Source organism: Coptis chinensis, chromosome 3 (assembly GCF_015680905.1).
Source record: "Coptis chinensis isolate HL-2020 chromosome 3, ASM1568090v1, whole genome shotgun sequence".
Lineage (NCBI taxonomy): Eukaryota > Viridiplantae > Streptophyta > Magnoliopsida > Ranunculales > Ranunculaceae > Coptis > Coptis chinensis.
In genome coordinates this window covers 101,681,966-101,700,343 of record NC_141458.1, presented here as the reverse complement: position 1 = coordinate 101,700,343, position 18,378 = coordinate 101,681,966, and the positions used below count along the sequence as shown (strand labels likewise).

Here is an 18,378-nt window from a genome sequence, read left to right as displayed (position 1 = left end):
TGTACTTTCAAGTTTCAACCATGTCTGGATATGCAACTAATGTGAAGCAACTAAAAACTAAAAACTAAGGTTTTGGGCAAAGTGGATATGCAACTAAAAACTACAAACTAATGTGAAGCGCGTGCGCATGCATGAACACACACACAGGAAACTTTGTGCTTCAATTCTACTCATGCAGTTTGGAAAGTGTGTTTACATTCCTATAGACGTCTACAGTTCTTTACGACCACGATCAAGGTGGAGTTGCAGGTACGACTCGATAATATGGCCTTTCAATCTCAGTTGTGGAGTTTGAAGAGGAAGCAGGAAGTCACCGCAGAAACCAAGAAGGCTGAGGACTATTTGAGAAATTGAGAAATCACATCTAAGTGATGTAGGAGTAGGACTTATTGTTGCTCAGCTGAATTAGGAAAAGATACATAACCATGTACATAATCAGATAAAACAATGGCGAGTAACTTCAAAACAATGGCTTCTTATTAAATATAAATCTTAATGCTCACTTAGCGGGAAAAAAAAAATAATAATAAAACAATGGCGAGTAACTTCACTCGCAAGGAATCTCATATACAAATTGAATGAAAATAATAAATGAAAGCCATCGTATGGTATACATATATTAATGTTAGCCGAAAAAAAACAGGAATACAGATATTGATCGAATTTTAATCGACTTGATTGTCAGTGCATTCGGTCACCTTTAACCACCATAATCCTCCGATTGTCAACTAAGCATGTTGATGGGATTGAGAGTCTTGCTGCAATATTTTGAGTTTTTGACAGATTAGAGTCGTTTAGATAAACATTTGCACAGTGATAACAATTTAGGTTCTTACCTCCATATTCGCTAAAAGTTCTTTTGCAGTTGGTGCAGAGACAATTATATGCCGATCAGAAGGCTTGATGAAGCCTTCTCTAACACCATTGTCGAACACTTCCAGCAAAGAATTGTAGTATCCCTCAACATTTACAAGACCAATCTGTGGAGAATTACCAGGTTTTTAGCACTATCTAAACAATCTCTTTCTTTGAAATCCTTCTCAACATACATATAGATGTACCGGTTTGTTATGGATTCCAAGCTGTGACCACGTTATAATCTCCAAGAGCTCTTCCATGGTTCCATAGCCCCCTAAACAAAATCAATTATATACATGGTTATACTGTGACCATTGTATTGATTAAGGTAACTATTCCCTTTTAAAGATGAACTTACCAGGAAGAGCAATAAAGGCATCCGACTGTCGAGCCATTTCTGCTTTTCGCTCATGCATGTTTGTAACTACTTTTACTTCACCCATGCTCGGTCCCAAAATCTGTGCTCATTCATGTTGAAAAAGTTGATTTTGATTACTCTCGAGATTTAAGGTAACATATATAGCCTTAGTAAGGACTCCATACAAATGATATATGTGAACATTTTTTAAACAAAAATGAGTTGCCTTAAAGGAAACATGCATGTTCACAGTTGATTAAAGAAGAACCAAAAAGTAGAATCTCATAGAATATATGCAGAATCGTTGTAGAACAACAATAGCTTCAAAGATCAGTGTACGTGGTAGTTTCGACGATCTTAAGAAAGTGAAATAATCTATTCATCTATAGCACAAAAACAGTTCAGAACACAGACATACCTCAATAGGCAAAAGAGCTGTTGGAATTACTCTGCATTAAGAAGTTAAGCCAAAAAGAAAAAGAAATAGTTAATGAGACCATAAGCTAGCGTACAGCTTGCCTGAATAAAATATGTAACCGTCAACGCATAGTTACCCAAGAACATGGCGACCACCATCATGGACTCTTTGAGAGATCAAACCCATCAACCCAATGCTCCCACCACCATAAACCAAATTTATTCTTCTCTTCACCTGTAAAATACATCGTCGTTAACATATATCTTACAGCAGTCTACCTTTTAATTTAAGCTCAATAACAACTCCAAATAACAAAAACCATAACTCAAAGCAATTCCAAACAATAAAGCAAATATGATAGATTGATAGTTGTGACCAGAAATGCAAACCAGTTCATTTCCCAGATCAAGAGCAGCATCACTGAAGACCTTTTTATTGCCAGAACTGCTCCCACAAAACACACAAACTGTCTTGAATTTGCTCCTTTGCCTGCTGCTTCCTTCCATTCCAGATTTTCAAAATCATGTAATGAAAAGGAACTTAAGTGTCTGTGTTGGGATATCTTTGTTGTATCTCAATAACTAACTGTTAGTTTTATAACGTGAGAGAAATAAAACAGTTGTCTCTAATTAGAGAGACAATATGACATTCTCTTTCATTTGAGAGGTTAGCATTGTAGACCACATCCTCTACTCTCCTTTGTTTTTAAATGTAAATGTTTCCGTGTCGGCTATATAATTGATAAAGAGACTATGTCTCTTTCTTTATTTGGTGTCTTTAGTTATTTGAAGAACAAAGATTTCCACGCTCATCTAAACACAATGGACTCTGGAGTTCAAATGAAAAGGGAGGGGGAGACCTTGTCTTTCATGTGATGATTCACTTTAAATTGGGTTCCAAAGTCATAATGAGCTCCCTCACCTCATTTTCTCCCCTTTTTCCTGAATGCTTGCCTGGTGTACCAACTAAACTCAAATCAACCTCTAGTTTATTCACCAAAAAAAAGGGAGGATAAATAGGATCCAGCTCAACAAGAAAAGTAAAAAGAGGATAAATAGGATCCAGATCAATATTACTGTTGGATTGAATTTTATTCACAGAGGTCTGATCTGTTAAGTTAATGATTCCATATCAATTAATTAATAATTAATAAATGGTTCAGTGAAATGGATCGATAAGTACCCTTTACGCATTATGCTTATGAAAAACAGCTACTTCAGACTGAAATTAAATGTAAGCCCTGGCCTTAGATTGTTGGCAGGTTTTTTGTTCAACAGTAACAACACAAACGGAGTCGAGCTCTTGGGTCAAACCACATGTACAAAGTCACACCACAAATTTTACAGTAACAGAAAAGAGAAATCCTACATACCTGACAGCTAATTTACCAAACATGGAAAAACAGTTCTTAACATTGTCTCTATCCTTCTTCACCTCCTCTGCTTCTAACATTCTTTACCTCAAAACAAGCATATTTTGTTGGAAAGTGAGAAGAAAAAGAAAAATCAAAAGGAAGAAAAACTTCTTTCAAGACTGGTATTAATTTCTTTTAATAATCAAACAACCTTTGAGATCTTCGAATATCAAACCATAAAGAGACTTCAATATTTTACGGAAGAGATAGACGCATTTATATTCCGTACAAATATTTTACCATGGGAAGGAGAATTCCTTCCAACAATAATGCATCAATTCATCCAGCATTCTCTTTCTCTTTCCTTACTGCATCTGTTGCTGCAACAATCCTCATAATAGCGGCGCTATGTGGTGCTAGAGCTCGGTCGCGAAATAGAAAATCCTCATCACCACTTGCGTCAAAATCTTCCATGCAAGATGTCACCAGAACAGAAGCAACAAATACAAAATCACCAGCACCATCACCACCATCAGGATCACCACCCCCATTCCCCTCACCATCACCGCCACCAACATTTGTACTAGAAACAGAGAGAATAACTCCACAAGTCCAACAACAATCACCACCAAAATCTCCATTGTTAACTATCCGAACGCAGAGGCGGAGACTTAGTGCAAGCCTAAGCGTGAAGCTGAGTGGAATTCTGTCTCGGAAGGAAGAACAGCAACAACCAAAACAAATGGAATCAAAGCCAGAGGATTCAATATGGACGAAAACAATCATGCTAGGGGAAAAGTGTAAAGTTCCTGATGAGGAAGATGCCATCATTTACGATGAGAGGGGCAACCGACTTTCAGCGTACCCCGTCAGGACACCAAGATCGCTGCCAGTGTCTCGATCAAACTCATTCTCACTCCCTTCATAAGAAAGCTGCAATGGACATCCCTGTGACGATCAATCACATTTCACCAAGGCAGAAGGCTGTTATCGCTTCGAAATGTGGATTCATGGGAGCTAATGATCCACAAAGCAATCAAGCTTTTGGAGTCGACTGACTAAATGTTCCCAATCACAACTTTTGAAATTGAATTAGTTTCTCGTTCAAGGACAATTGTGTATTTACAATCATCTACATCAAGTAGAAACTGTAAGTTTGTAACATTAGCTAACTGGTGCCCCTAAATGTTCCCAATCACAACTTTTGAAATTGAATTAGTTTTTCGTTCAAGGACAATTGTGTATTTACTATCATCTACATCAAGTAGAAACTGTAAGTTTGTAACATTAGCTAACTGGTGCCCCCTGTGTTGGAGAATTACTCAATAATGATCTTCACAGCCTTGGATCTCAGAATCTCAGACAACTTGAAAGAGATATAAAGAATGATCAATCCTCTGAGGGTTTTAGATATCCAACGGGAGTATTTATATGTTTCAGCTAAATCAATTGACATATACGACCAGGATGACCTTATAGTTCCATAAAAAACCCAACCTAGCTCCATCAGAACCCAAACTAGATGCAGTGCTTGTGAACAAGGTCGCTGTCAGAGACCAAAAACCTTTAAAGGACATAAACACTTGCTTGAAAATAGAAATGTGGCCAAGTTCATCCTAAAATATGGCAGGCAATAGAGAATATCACCCTGCAATGTGAAAAGTCATGGCTTAAGACTGATTCAAAACTCATCCAGCAGCACAATTAGTTTAAAGTTAGAACACAGAGACAACCTAAGGCATTGCAATCCATTATTACTCTCAAGTCAGATAAATGAATAAACTGTCATCATCTGCATATAGTGCACTAAAATTTCGAGAGAAATTCAACTTCATCACTCAACTACATGGTAAATAAATAAATAAAAAAGCAATAAAGAACATCTCAAGCAGCAAGGTGCTCCATTCGTAAGTGCCTTCTAGCTTAGTTGGTAAAACCTTTGGGTGATGATACCAGAGGTCTAGGGTCCGAACCCACTACACACTATTGAGTTACTGATCTCTTTAACCATCTTTTGCAGGTGCCGACTAGCAAAGTCGGTAAAACCTTTGGGTGATGATACCAGAGGTCTGTGGGTTGAACCCTGCCAGCATCAAAGAGTTACTGATCTCACTTAAAACAGGCTTGCCAATAAAAAAAAAGGTACTCCATTCGTCCAAAAATCTCCAATTATCGATATACAGTACCATGCTTGCTGCCTCCATTCAATCTCCAACTCATACATATAAATTATATTTTAGGAACAATTTTGCCAATTGTTGCAAAGATATTTCCGAAAGCACAAAAGAAACAATAGATGGACAACTGGCACAATAATTTGGTTAAGACTCACCCATGCAGACTTTGCAGATGTCGCAGCCTGGGACAACTCATCTTAGACTTCAAAGAGGATGGTTCAGAATAGACAATTTGCACAAAACTCCCGATACTTGTATTCCAAGTGAACCATATCTGGAGAAGCAACTCAAAGAAACCAATTCCACTGTAACATACTAGCAGTCTTCAGAGAAACTTTCTAATAAGCACACGAACTGAAGCGGTTACCTTCTCTAAAATCAGGCACTTCCCCTTGGGATTAGTCTCAAAATTATTTATGGTGGAGGTGTTCTGGCTGGATGATATGAGCATTGCATAGTGGAGACTCCTGTCTTCAGGCTCTCCTTTGTGGTTCTCTAGGAAAGAAGGATTGATTTCCTCTTGACACACTTTTAATTTATAAACATTAGCCAAAGTGACAAACACAGACTCCTGGTCACCCCTTGTGTGACACCACGGGTCACCTTAAACAGAAACTTCACGACCCTAAAAAATGGGAAAAAGTTATCGCATCAGCCAATACACATGCATCAAGTAATGTAATGGCACAAAAGTGGGATGAGATCAGCATTTGATAGCAATCAAATTCCTATTATAGAAAGTTATACACTGAGAGATCTAAAGTTTACAGTGGAATTTGGTACCAGATTTCCAGCATGTATCTGAGAGGGCCAGATGGACCTGGATAAAAGTACTTTCACGCTCTTCGAAGGCAGAGTACCTGACCAAATACTTTCTTTAAGTTTGCTCTAAAGTTTAAAGAAATTTTGGTCACAATATGTCCACACTCCACATATGGTACTTGGCGAAAGTAATTCGTTTGTTGTTATTAAAAAAATGCTTGAAATAATTTTATTATCTGCACTATATTACTGATTAAGTGATTATCCATGAGTCTGATTTTTAGACTTTATGGTTACCAAATGAACAAAAGGTCATTCCAAGACAGAAAGTGAATAGAAAATTATCCAACGTTTTGGAAAATGAACGAGTTGCTTTTTCATTTAATTTCCTAGCTTGCTCATTCTCCTTTTCTGAACTCAAGTCATATATTCCTCATACCTACGAGGGTGAATTAACGATTATCCGAATTTCATGCTTCTTCTAAACACCTTTTTTGTTGGACTACATCTTCTTAGTTCAGTACTAGAGAATTTACAATTTAGTACAAACATTCTAAGAAAAAGCTGTTTGTAACTTCAGTAATGCCAAATGCACCACAAATAACACGCTACTCAAGATTTTTTTTTTTGACAAATTTGACCATGCAACACTTGACAGGTCCAAGGGATCAACATACTGAAATAAGCAGATATACCGAGTGGGACAGAAAAATATATTTATGTCAAATATATATGCTACATATTGAATGTGAAAGACAAACAGCATTTGAGGAATACTAACATATAAACATGTAGAAAATTTCCATGAACTTACCTATTTTAGCAGATAATGGAACCCGCTTTTACGAGTTTGATTTTGCATGTGGCTTCTCCCTTGGACTACACTAACCCGATAGCTCTCTTCAGAATTCCATTAGCAGTCTCACCTCTAGTTCGCAGTTGAGCTCAACGTGAATAAGCAACAACAGATTGCAGTGCTATACAAATAATTGCAAGTTTCTTCGACTGCTAACTTAATGGGAATCTTCTTCAAAAAGAACATCATAAAACCTCTTCCTTTCTTCCGGGTTGTACAGATCCCTTTGCTTTCCCTTACGGTCATCTTCTTCAGATTCTTGTGAAATGCTTCTTTGCTCCTTTGTGCCCGACTTCGCAATAACCATACCTTTCTTCTTCTTCTTTTCCAAATTCAATGCACGCCGTCTTTGATTATATTCATGTCGTCCTTCCTGCATCAACTCTCCAAATTTCTTCTTCACAAGGACAAGTGGATCCTTATCGATCAACTCCGACCCATTATATCCCTCTCTAAGAACAACAGTGTAAATCTGATACCTATTCGATACATAAAAAATCCCTGGATGCCGCAATAGGAAAACATTCAACTTCGCCGGTAAACGAAACTCTCTACTAAAATGACCCAACTTCAAAATTGAAGCCTTCTTCCACAACGTCAACGACAACAACTCATGCAACAAACCCACAGACCTCTTCTCCATTTCCCTCGACCCCTCAACAAACTGCCTCCCATCTACATACGGCGAAATATAAGGACTCCTATTAAACTCATTAAACCTCTCCCAAGACTTCTCCCAAGTAGACGGTAAACAACAAGTAAAACACGGCTCAACCTCCCCACGCTCTCTGGCTAAACTCTGGATAACAGAAACAGCTAAAGTAGAATCCCACTTAACAAGTTCAATTTCCATACAAGTTCTTTTCCCAGTAAAATTAAGAATCCTAAACAGTTCCGGATACTTGGGCAAAATCCTAATCAAATAATCATCAGGAAAGCCAAAATATCTTTTCAACTCATTAAACTTGACAACATTAAGCCTATGATTAAAAGTCATCATTAACAACTTAGCCAGTCTATTAACAAGCAATGGCTCTTGTTCGTCTTTAATACATTCTTCCTCTTCAACTAAACACATCATTCTTTTAGTTAGTCTGAAATAATAATCATCTTCCTCGAGATACACATCAAAACAACATGGATATTTTTTAAGCCAGTTTAAAGCTTTACCTTGGAGGTCAAGTGTTTTGAATTTTTTCTGTAGGAATTTAACTGGAGCAGTTTGGTTTGGATAACGGAGGAGTATGTTTTTTATTTGGTTGTTTACTACCCAACGACGCCTCCGGGACAGGGATGTTTCCAGGAATGGGTCTTTCTTCATCGACCACAATGACAAATTTCGGCTTTGGGAAATTATTAGGGTTTTCAGATTTGTCGCCATGGGAACAAAAAATTGGCTTGCTGGTTTTTGAGTTCAGTTCTGTGGAGTCATATCATTCGGCATGATACTTTATCACATCAACAAATAAACATTTCAATATTCCAAGTGAGAAAACCAAAAGTTTAAGACCAAAAGGTTGCCCATGAAATTTCGGTCCTTGCCTATAATTTATAATTTATAATTTGAAGTATAACATTGGTGAAGAACTATATCACGTCCGAAAGCATTGTTAAGACCATAAATAATAATACATACAATTGAGCAATTGGAAATGTTCATCCAGGCAAACACGGCTTAAAAATCATGAATACCAAGGATAAGTTAAAATGAAAAATAATGGAGAAACATTAAGGGAAGCTTAGAGACACAACTCGAGTGTTGTATTGGCGAGACTAGCTCGGTTGATTTTTCAGTTGGGTAAAGCTCCTCAAGGCTCTCTGCCTACTTTTTGACGCAGTCCCCAATCTGCTGTAACACAAATTGAAATCACAGCTTTCCTCAGAATAAGAACTCCCACCTTAACTGAAGTAGTGGTCCAACAGTTTATGATTTACAACAGATGGAGATTGAATCAACCTGCAGCAGGTAACTAATAATGCAATCTCTCATCATTCTCAAAGTTCAGACCTTCAATGCCCTTGAGAGTTGACTCAAAGTTCTTTATGTTTGTGGGATTCCGGCTAGAAGATGTGCGCTTGGCATCCAACGAACTTATTGGCGAACTTCTCTGCCCACTTACAACCTTCCTGAGTGATCCTGGGCTTGCCTCTGTAGTACGGGGACGAGATGGGTCGGTCTCACTCCCAACCACCATTGCATCACGGCTGCTAGAGACTGCAGCTCGCCTTGACGATCCACTAGACCGTCCCAGAAAACCTGAACTAGATAACTGCATTGGATAAAGATGAATTAGTCGTCAAGAGAAATGACATCAAGAATAGAAGGCGAAATATCAGTAACTTTTTTAGCATAAAAATATCAACCAATCAGTAGCAAACTAGTAACCACGTTCATAATCATTTTAACTTCTGTAATACAGATTTAGGAAATAAATACATGTAATTTATGAGGAAAATTATTTCTAAAAAGGTATAATGCTCAACCACTGGAAGCACCTAAGCACAAAAAAGTGTGCCAGAAAGGAAGTCAAGAGAAAGAATGGGATTATGGGAGGATTGGTACCAAAATAACTATTTTAAAGTTGCTTCTAAGAACCAAGTATTTCTTCCCCAATTATTGTATGATGATAAATACTGAGCTAAAAAAAACAACGAACAAACAAAAAACTTTTGAGCAAACAATGATAGGACCAGTCCCTTGAGAGTTTACCAAGTGACAGTTACACTTCAACATGTGATAAACTTATCAAGTGATTTTTTTAAAACAGATCAGTACATTCGTGCATTCCTGAGAATAGTCATATGCTGGATTGAAGTTGCGTAATTGACAAAAAAATCAAGGTATTATGAAACACGTATATGGGAACAACTAAATGAACATACCAAGGCATCTTTAGTCAGAGATGAATCAGGTGCAACTGGACTCTTCTGCTTATTAGATATGTTGCCTGAATTTACAATTGGCCCTGACACTCTCCTACGAGATGGATCCACTGAAGCCCAACCAGATGGTTTCCCATCTTCACCACCTACAATAGCATAATCAAACAAAGCTTTGAGTCTTGGAAAGCAGGAACTCGGTACATGCAAAACTCAACTACTTCACTAAACTACTAAAGCAGTTTTTACGAATAAAAATTATCATGGTCATTTCGAGGAAGAAGGATATAATCTTGCAATTTTATCATTCTCTATTTTGTACCTCAATTTCAGCCATAAGAACCATTGATATGGGTGTCTTATGTTTTATGACAAAATAAAAATAGACTGGGATTGGGATTTCTTTGTGGAAGATTGAAGATATAAGCAATTTCTAATGGTTCTCCACAGTAAAATTCCATCTTTCAAACATCAACAACAGGAAGTACCAAACTGACCTTCTCACGTGACTATAGAAATAAGGAAACTACAATTTTTCTTCATAAAGCACAAGTAACAGAAGATGAGTTAGACATACTAATATAGTAGATTCAAGTCAATATTATAAGAGAACCAATAAAGAAGAATTCACTTGAAGGTCCTAGGAAGAAAAAGAAAGAAATAACTGAGAGTTACAAAAGAGAAGAGTTCAAAAAGAAGATGTAGTATTAATTAATGAAATTATGCAGTTCCTAAAAGAGATAATCATGGCCATCTCAAGAAAGCTTACTGAGCCTGCCTTTACAAGTTTCAATCAATGAAAAGAAACAACACAAACTGCCGAGATTGGATAATAATAAAAACTTCTAACTCAACAAATGATTATCTTTTTTATCGATAAAGTATAAGTTTGATAATATTAACCAAAACCAATTACTTCAATCCCATAACTCTTTAGACAATAGCAAGCTGCTAATGTCAAAATGACATAGCCCAGGAACACCCAGAAACAGTCCAACTAGACTCTAAACAAATCGGATATACGCCACCCTCATAGCCTCATCCAATCATTCACCACTTCCTGATCCAATATCTCATTACCAGCTTCCAATCATCTGAGAGTATGGCATTCAAACATTTGTCTCCTCGTCTATATCATGGAATTCTCTGTAATTTTCTAAAAACCAGCAACAATATCTTCTCTACTAGCCTCGATACCGTTACACCCCACATATCTCCAGTCTCCACAGCTTAGAACTAATCTCCATAGTCAATACTGGCTACTTCCCCTTGTTCACAACATCTTCATGCTTCTTACCACTCTTTGCCCCCTGTTTCTTCGAATCCCTTCCTTTATCAGTACTGTTGTTCTCCTGATCATCCGCCTTACCACCACAACCATTATAACGTCACCAAAGTTTAATTTCGGTTTCTCCATTTCCACCGACACCTTAACATCCAATAAGAAAAGAGTAGCTTGATCTAGGACGTCCACCTCCCAACACCTCCTTGCCAGGCTTGTTACGATGTCCACACTCCATAAATGAAATAGTAATCCCAGCAAGTATATCCATTGTCATTTCCTCTCGAATCATTCCTTCACTAAAACATTAGTGTTAGCCCACCATTTGCTAAATTTGACCCAAAGCCCCTCACGGACGATATCCTTTCTCACTAGAATTTCCTACATGAATCAGTTTCATCAACGAAGAACATAGCCTTTGTAATGCAAAGGTTGACTATTCGCTTCCACATTAAATTGGAAGGTTCATTAAAAGCTCTCCACCACACAGTGTCATTAGTTCAGAGGACGTATTAGATATCATAGCCTCCCGCCACATCTTGGCATTTACTGGCACCTCGACCTCCATGAACTCCCTCCCTTTTTCTCTTTCTCTCCTCTATGCATCTCTCGTTTTTCTTCTCACCCTTCCCCACTTTGTGTACCACCACCTTCACTGTATATAGTCTCTCCTTCCTCCTCTTCCTCTCCCCTCCCCAACAACACACACACACACAAAACCCCATCCCCTTCTCTGGATGTTGTTCCCACAACGTCCATAACTCCATACCCTATAACCGCCCTCCATCCCTCACCACCCACATCTCAGGTATAAAAAAATACTCCGACCAGAAAGATGGAGATTTTGACAGTGAGACTAATACGACATATCATAGTCATAAGCTCAATAAGAGAAGACTGCAATAGCAAAATAAATATATTCATTTACTATGAGCAATAGTTTCCTGAAATGGGATGGCCAAAGTACAAATAAGGAGCAAGAACGTCAATGGCCCACCTGTCTGTCTGTCAGCATTTGCAACACCAGGAGCCATACCAGAGCTTGTTCCGCCAGGAGGACCCTAGAAGATATATCCATTTGCACACTCATTATAAAGGGAAAAAAGGGTATAAACCACAAAAGAGGTCAAAACAATCATACTGCATCACTTACAAGAGCACGTGTAGGAGGTGTAGCAATTTGTGACTGCTGGTATTTCAAAATAGTCCAATCAAACACATAATCAAACTGAAAACCTGGATGATAAAGATGCAATGGAGATCATTCAATAATAGTAAATAAGTATTACTGTGGAACTTCTTAAGCTGACAACTCTCAAAAAACAAATAACAAGGGAAAAACAGAAAAGCAGACAAACCTTCTCGGATAAAAAGGTCACGAAATATTCTTTTAAGATAAGGATAATCTGGCTTATCATCAAATCGCAGTGATCGACAGTAATGGAAGTAAGATGCAAACTCTGTGGGATAACCACGACATAAGGCCTGACAAAGGATTAGCGACAGTCCAGTCAGGATTTCGTAGTTTAACAAATCCAACATAAATGGAATAAGTGCCAAAGATAATTAATATGAATCACCTCAATTGATGTCGAAACCTTCCTCTCACTTATTTTTTCGTATTTCTGTTTTTTAGTCCCTGCTTTAAGTCCTTGCCAAGGAAGACTGTAAGAAAATGGGCGAAAACAAAGAGAATAACTAAATGATATTGCAACAAAGAAAAAGTGGAACTTAAAAGAAAAGGTTGGTCAAGAGATTGCACCTTCCTCTAAGGAAGTACATAAGGACATATCCCAGGGATTCCAAATCGTCCCTCCGGCTTTGCTCTGTGCATACCAAGAACAATCAGATCCACATTCAACCAAAAAGGTAAAGTGAAAATTCGTAAATATTCTCGGTAAATATCCCTCATTAGTGTGTAAAAATTAAAACTAAACAGACTTTTAACAAACACATTAGGGAACTAAGAACATATACCCCAAAATTGTATTTTACGTACCGATCCCAAGGTGGGTATTCATGCTTGCATATCGTGCGGTGCCGGTCAAGTTCTTATTCTCTCTGCAGTAATTACACCAAATGAGATAATGAAGGAGAGAAAAAAAAAATAAACAGAGCCCTGAAGTAACGCATGGGACTCACTGCAGCTTACACAACAGTAAAATACTATAGAGTAAAACCAACGTTTTAGACAAAGATGGTCAAAGGAGGTGGCTTAACAACAATTTCTGTCGAATACAATTAAATGAACACTAGATTCACAAGATAGCACAGGTTTTACATGGTAGTTTGAGGTAGAGAAACCTTGGTCGGTTGAATATTTCATGTTTCAAGTTTCAAACTTATCCCAGAAATTAGGAAAGTTAAAAAAATTCAATTTTCGATATACAAAGAGATTCCACAAATGTCCACATATTTGAAAAGGGTAACATAGAGCACCCACAACACAAGTTGGTTTCTATAAATCAGTTTATCATTTCTAACTATTTGAAGAGGAAAGGCTGACACAATAAATTCCTGAACAACTGCAATGAACCACAGATACTGCATCATCAATTTTGGCACCCTATCCCAAGGAAATAGTTCAATAAGCATACCCATCAAAGAAGAAAAGTTCAATAAGCATATAAAAACAGACGTCAATCCTGATATAGAGACAAAGAAAATCTATAACTACATCATAATAAATCCATTCATCATCACGGAATTTTGTCAGTATTTCTCTCTTCTGCGAAGGTGACCAAAAAAAGTGCACACTGAGACTCCAAATATGACCACCACAAAACCAGATTCAAAAAACGTGTAACAACTAGTGAAGGCTGAAGCTGTCCCAAATTGCTAGACTTCAAAACACAACTACATCCCAAATTTAAGACTGGCCCTCTTACCGACGTAACACCTCCTTGACCTTAAGGATCTTCCCTCACATGCCTCATGACCCCTTCTTACCAGACGCCACATGACCACAGATGATGCAATACCCTATAATCTGCGACCTTTGGAGAATTAACTCTCACCAGGATGTTAATAGTTCCTTCACCAACCAAACAACCTCCAAATATCCCAGGAGGTCAGATATAATTCAACTTGCAACTGATAGATGGAACACAGCCATGTCTGTAACAAGATCGAGATAACCAAGGCAGGTCAACTCAGTGTGAGGACAAAACTTGAAGTCATTTGTCGCAATGCTCCAAGGGATTGTGTAGCGCCATTGGAGTAAATTGTCAACAATAAGGCATGCTTACATGTCTCTCTCTCTCTCTTTTTGCTGATAAAAGTTAATATATTGATAAATTCCTGAAAATTACATCAACATAAAAAAAAACAATTGCTGGCTTTTCCACAAAGCAAACTTCATAACCAAGTACCCAAAAAAACAAGAAACCAGTACAGAAAAATATAGACAAAATTTCAAGCTCCTCCATCAAGGTGAATCAACAAAAAAAATACACATACCAACACAGTCACAGCAATCCCCCCCCCCCCCCCGCAGGGAAAGAAGAAGAGAAACACACACACATTGTGTACTTGAAACCTACATTTTGAAAAGATTTTTGTTACCCAAATTGAAGAAAGTAGGCAACTTTGTTGTACTTTTCTGCAATTTGATGTTTGATTCATTATTTACCAGTGGAAAATTTAGAATTCTCCGGATAAATACTAGTGTCTTTCGTGTAATTGAGTAAAAGTAGGCACGGAAATTAGAAACAAAAAATATAAATAAATAAAATAAAATCCACCTCCTATAGAAAACTTAATCATACCCCTCCCCCCCCCCCCCCCCAGGAGAAAAGTTTTGCGGTGAAATAAGAGTTATTCCCCGCCGCTTTAATCATGTGTTTCCCCAACTTTAGACCCAACAAAGTAACAAAACATTTTTCTGGAGAAAAACTTGTTGGTATCAAACACTTTTTCGTACACAATCAAATAAGAAATACTCCATAAGAACATGTATATTTTCTGGAGAAAATTATTCGAGTAGTCAAAAAGCGTGTAAATAGTATATTATAACACGCCTCCACTCCACAGTTTGAGAAGCATCTGTACCAAACCAGTTTTTTATTTTTATTTTTTGATTGGTACCAAACCAGTTGCAACTTGAATGCCACTGATAGATGCCCAATCTCTATAGTGTTACAAAGTTCACAGTTAATGAGTTCTAAATGTTAAAAATAGAAACAAATATGCATAAAATTAGCTAACAAGCTTAACATTAAACAATCAAAACTACTTTTACCTATACGGGATATGTTGATGGGTTGAAGAATCCCTGTACTTCTTAGCTAGACCAAAATCAATGACGTAAACCTGCATGCATATGTAAATAGCACATAGTACATTAGAAAAGATATTTTCAAAAAAAAATCACATACTTAGAAAATGAAGATAAAAACCAAAACCTGATTAGCACGCCTCCCCAAGCCCATGAGGAAATTATCTGGTTTGATATCTCGATGTAGAAAGGATTTGGAATGAACAAACTCTACCCGATTTATCTGAAAGGAGCATTGAGAAAATCAGTAAGAGATATAAGGTAATAAAGCAGTCTAGAACCACAATCAGCAACACAGAGGAAAGTATACCATCTGGTCTGCAAGCATGAGAACCGTCTTCAAAGACAACTTCCTGCTGCAAAAATTAAAGAGGTCTTCAAGACTAGGTCCAAGCAAATCCATCACAAGAACATTGTAATCCCCTTCAACACCAAACCATCTGACGTTTGGAATTCCAGCTGCAAGTTTAAGAAATATTTGAGTACCACAAATTTTAAAAGATCACATACATATGACTTCTTACAGATTCATGAAACCGATATCAATAAAAAAAACTTCTTACTTCCTCCTTGTAGAATTCTGTACAACTTCGACTCGTACAGCAACTGAGGATGCTTTGTCTTAACATTTTCCTGAAGGAAAAAAAATGTTTAATACGAGAGAACTAATGACATTGTAGCCGTTATATCTACAATCTTACATCATTTCTATTAAGTATTAACAGTGATTACAACAATTACTATGGGAAATACAATAGTGAGCACTTTTCACATTTATATTTTTGTTATTACATGTTATCAATAGTAACAAGGAGGAAATACAAGATACCAAGGTGGCAAAGCCCCGATCTCTTTCTCAAAGTGCTTGGGGCAAAAGTGTCATGTAACAGTTCCTTCTTGAACATATATAAACATGAAATAGTAACAAGTTTACACCCAAATATAGGATACACAGAGTTATTAACTTGCCCAAATTGCAGCTTCTTCCTCCATATTAAGAAACTCCACCAAAATGCAAAGAAATGCTAAGTTACATTGACACGGATACGTGTCCGTATCCCACACGAATACAAACTGTCTGACACGGCTAAATATAAAAAATTGAGATATATCACATGCAGTACCTGTCCGTGGTACATCCAACACGGACATGTGGTCCACGTGTCCATTAGAGATTATTTTTAAAATATGGCATGTCCATGTAACTAGAAGAAAAGGCCTCTGGATGTAGTTATATGTTCAGGTCTTCTTAGAGAAAGGTTATGCATCTTTTTACTTCAATCCGAGTACCCCTTTATGCTTCTCTCTTAGAAAATCATTAAATGAAAGACTTCTTCTGGGTATGGCTCAAAACATTACTAACCTCTTCATTCTCTGTGGTTTTCTTTAACTGGGTCTTCATTGCAATTTTCAAGCGCACATCACATTGTTACCAACTACTATATACACATAAATCAATTCATCGTTTTCCATTAGAAATACCATAGTCCCATCTAACCGGAGTCAGTTTTGTCAGAGTGGTCAAAGATCTTATCCTCTGTAGTATGCTAAGGGTAGAATTGTAGGACAGGCATAGCTATTAAGTTAACGATTAATCTACAGTAAACCATCAGTGCTTGAACTTAAGATGACAGTGTCATGGCTTTAGCAGTATAATCGCTTATCCTAATTTGTTTCAAACCACCCATTTAATTAAGCTCAAGTAATTACACACTAATAATAAAAAAAAAAAACTAGTGCTCAATTCCTTGTAAAGGTACGATATTTAAGCCCAAGCTCAATTCATTAAAAGAAATCTTACAAGCTTTATGGCAACCTCTTCATTAGTTTGAATATTAGTACCTGCAAATAAAGTCATCCAAACTTATATTTTCATTACATGAAAAAAAAACAAAAATTAGAAGAAGATGAAATTGAAGACAAACCAAGATAGATCTCTCCAAAAGAGCCGCTACCGATCTTACGACCAAGCCGGAACTTATTCCCAACACGTGGCTCCATCAATTAAAATTCAATTCAATAATCACACCATATCAATTGATCGGGATCGGGGGTGGGTTTTTTTTTTAAAAAAAAAATTGGATGAAGAAAAAGAAGAAAGAATGAAAAGTAGGAGAGAGAAATAAAAAAGAGAAAGAGACTCAACAAAGAAAAAGCGACGTCATAATGCAATTGCCTACCAACAACACAACAAGGAGTTCTCGACTTTGTTCTATCGCACGCGCTACCACGACCATTTACTCTCTTTATTTATATATATTTATACGAAACACCCTTTCTTTTACGTCTTTCCTTTTTACATTTATTATTATTACAACTTTGTCTAAAATGTCTAGCTAGAGTGCTAGACCATAGACGTGAGAATTTCCTTTGTGTAATCGTGACATATATATAATAGAGTTTCCTATATAATATGATGGGGTAGAAACTTTTCATATTAACATTTTTTCTTTTTGTATAGTTTAGAGATCTCTGTCACAATAAATGAGTCTAATCTAAAATTTCTAAATGCCACTGACAAATAATGAACTTGTCTGAACTTCTTTCCCGTGTGGACTGATCTTAAAATATGTCCGTAATACACACACTTTCGTGCAAGCAAAACTTCGTGTGCTGTTAAAACACATGTTTATTGAATGGCATTTGTGCAGGTGAAGTGTATAGGAACTTTACCAGCTCTCCCGATTTTCCTAACTGTCGGATTCATATCTACTTAATTTAATCTGTCCACTGTCCACTCTAGGAGTTCATGCATGATAACTCTTGGCTTTCTTGGCTCTTACATCTACGGGAGCGAAGAGTGATTGAAACTATACTAATTTTATCGAACACAAGAGTAAATGAAGCTATTCCTTTGGGGGTCTGCCTGATGGCTATGCAAAACTCCTCCGGTACTCAAATGCCAAGCATATAACAAGAGAGAAATTACTGCTAATTAGATTTTCTTTGGGTCAAAAACTGAAAAATATTACTATGTAACAGTTGCCCGAGCTGGATGAGTTTCATACAAGAACACAACCTTCCTATAAAATATACATCATAACCCAAAGGCTCACCTCACCTCACCTCACCTACAATCCAAAATAACCTAACCAGTAATTTATAAAAAGCATGGTTCCAAAAACTTACTTTGCTGTTGTTAATGCTTGTGCAGATT

General features: G+C 37.1%; 4 protein-coding genes across 11 annotated transcripts; 1 reads left to right on the top strand and 3 right to left on the bottom strand.

Annotated features, from left to right (window-relative positions):
- Positions 1-455: 455 nt before the first annotated feature.
- LOC147512251 (cytokinin riboside 5'-monophosphate phosphoribohydrolase LOG8-like) lies at positions 456-3,420 on the bottom strand. 6 transcript variants are annotated; one of them, XM_086595230.1, is made up of 9 exons: positions 3,289-3,420; positions 3,007-3,087; positions 2,024-2,126; positions 1,771-1,868; positions 1,635-1,665; positions 1,217-1,316; positions 1,050-1,132; positions 837-980; positions 456-758 (listed from the first exon to the last, which is right to left on the bottom strand). In XM_086595230.1, the coding sequence occupies exons 2-9, from the start codon at positions 3,084-3,086 to the stop codon at positions 729-731; spliced, it is 669 nt and encodes a 222-aa protein (XP_086451356.1). In that variant the 5' UTR covers position 3,087; positions 3,289-3,420; the 3' UTR covers positions 456-728. The 6 variants fall into 6 exon arrangements, with proteins under 6 accessions (XP_086451356.1, XP_086451358.1, XP_086451355.1 ...); XM_086595232.1 differs by having other exon boundaries at positions 1,062-1,132; positions 3,278-3,415; XM_086595229.1 differs by having other exon boundaries at positions 3,200-3,338.
- Positions 3,290-4,219, top strand: LOC147512250 (uncharacterized). Its single transcript, XM_086595234.1, has one exon. The coding sequence runs from the start codon at positions 3,290-3,292 to the stop codon at positions 3,914-3,916; it is 627 nt and encodes a 208-aa protein (XP_086451360.1). The 3' UTR covers positions 3,917-4,219.
- Positions 4,220-4,696: 477 nt separating this feature from the next.
- On the bottom strand, positions 4,697-8,227 carry LOC147512249 (Ubiquitin carboxyl-terminal hydrolase family protein). Of its 3 annotated transcripts, XM_086595227.1 has the most exons (4): positions 6,742-8,227; positions 5,533-5,790; positions 5,321-5,439; positions 4,697-5,071 (listed from the first exon to the last, which is right to left on the bottom strand). In XM_086595227.1, the coding sequence occupies exon 1, from the start codon at positions 8,162-8,164 to the stop codon at positions 6,941-6,943; it is 1,224 nt and encodes a 407-aa protein (XP_086451353.1). In that variant the 5' UTR covers positions 8,165-8,227; the 3' UTR covers positions 4,697-5,071; positions 5,321-5,439; positions 5,533-5,790; positions 6,742-6,940. The 3 variants fall into 3 exon arrangements, with proteins under 3 accessions (XP_086451353.1, XP_086451351.1, XP_086451352.1); XM_086595225.1 differs by adding an exon at positions 5,949-6,025 and having other exon boundaries at positions 4,697-5,790; XM_086595226.1 differs by having other exon boundaries at positions 5,321-5,790.
- A 73-nt stretch (positions 8,228-8,300) lies between these two features.
- LOC147512248 (casein kinase 1-like protein 2) lies at positions 8,301-17,757 on the bottom strand. Its single transcript, XM_086595224.1, has 14 exons — positions 17,147-17,757; positions 17,023-17,063; positions 15,785-15,854; positions 15,532-15,680; positions 15,349-15,444; positions 15,186-15,256; positions 12,945-13,006; positions 12,708-12,771; positions 12,526-12,610; positions 12,304-12,430; positions 12,099-12,181; positions 11,943-12,006; positions 9,667-9,812; positions 8,301-9,053 (listed from the first exon to the last, which is right to left on the bottom strand). The coding sequence occupies exons 1-14, from the start codon at positions 17,220-17,222 to the stop codon at positions 8,754-8,756; spliced, it is 1,434 nt and encodes a 477-aa protein (XP_086451350.1). The 5' UTR covers positions 17,223-17,757; the 3' UTR covers positions 8,301-8,753.
- Positions 17,758-18,378: the final 621 nt, after the last annotated feature.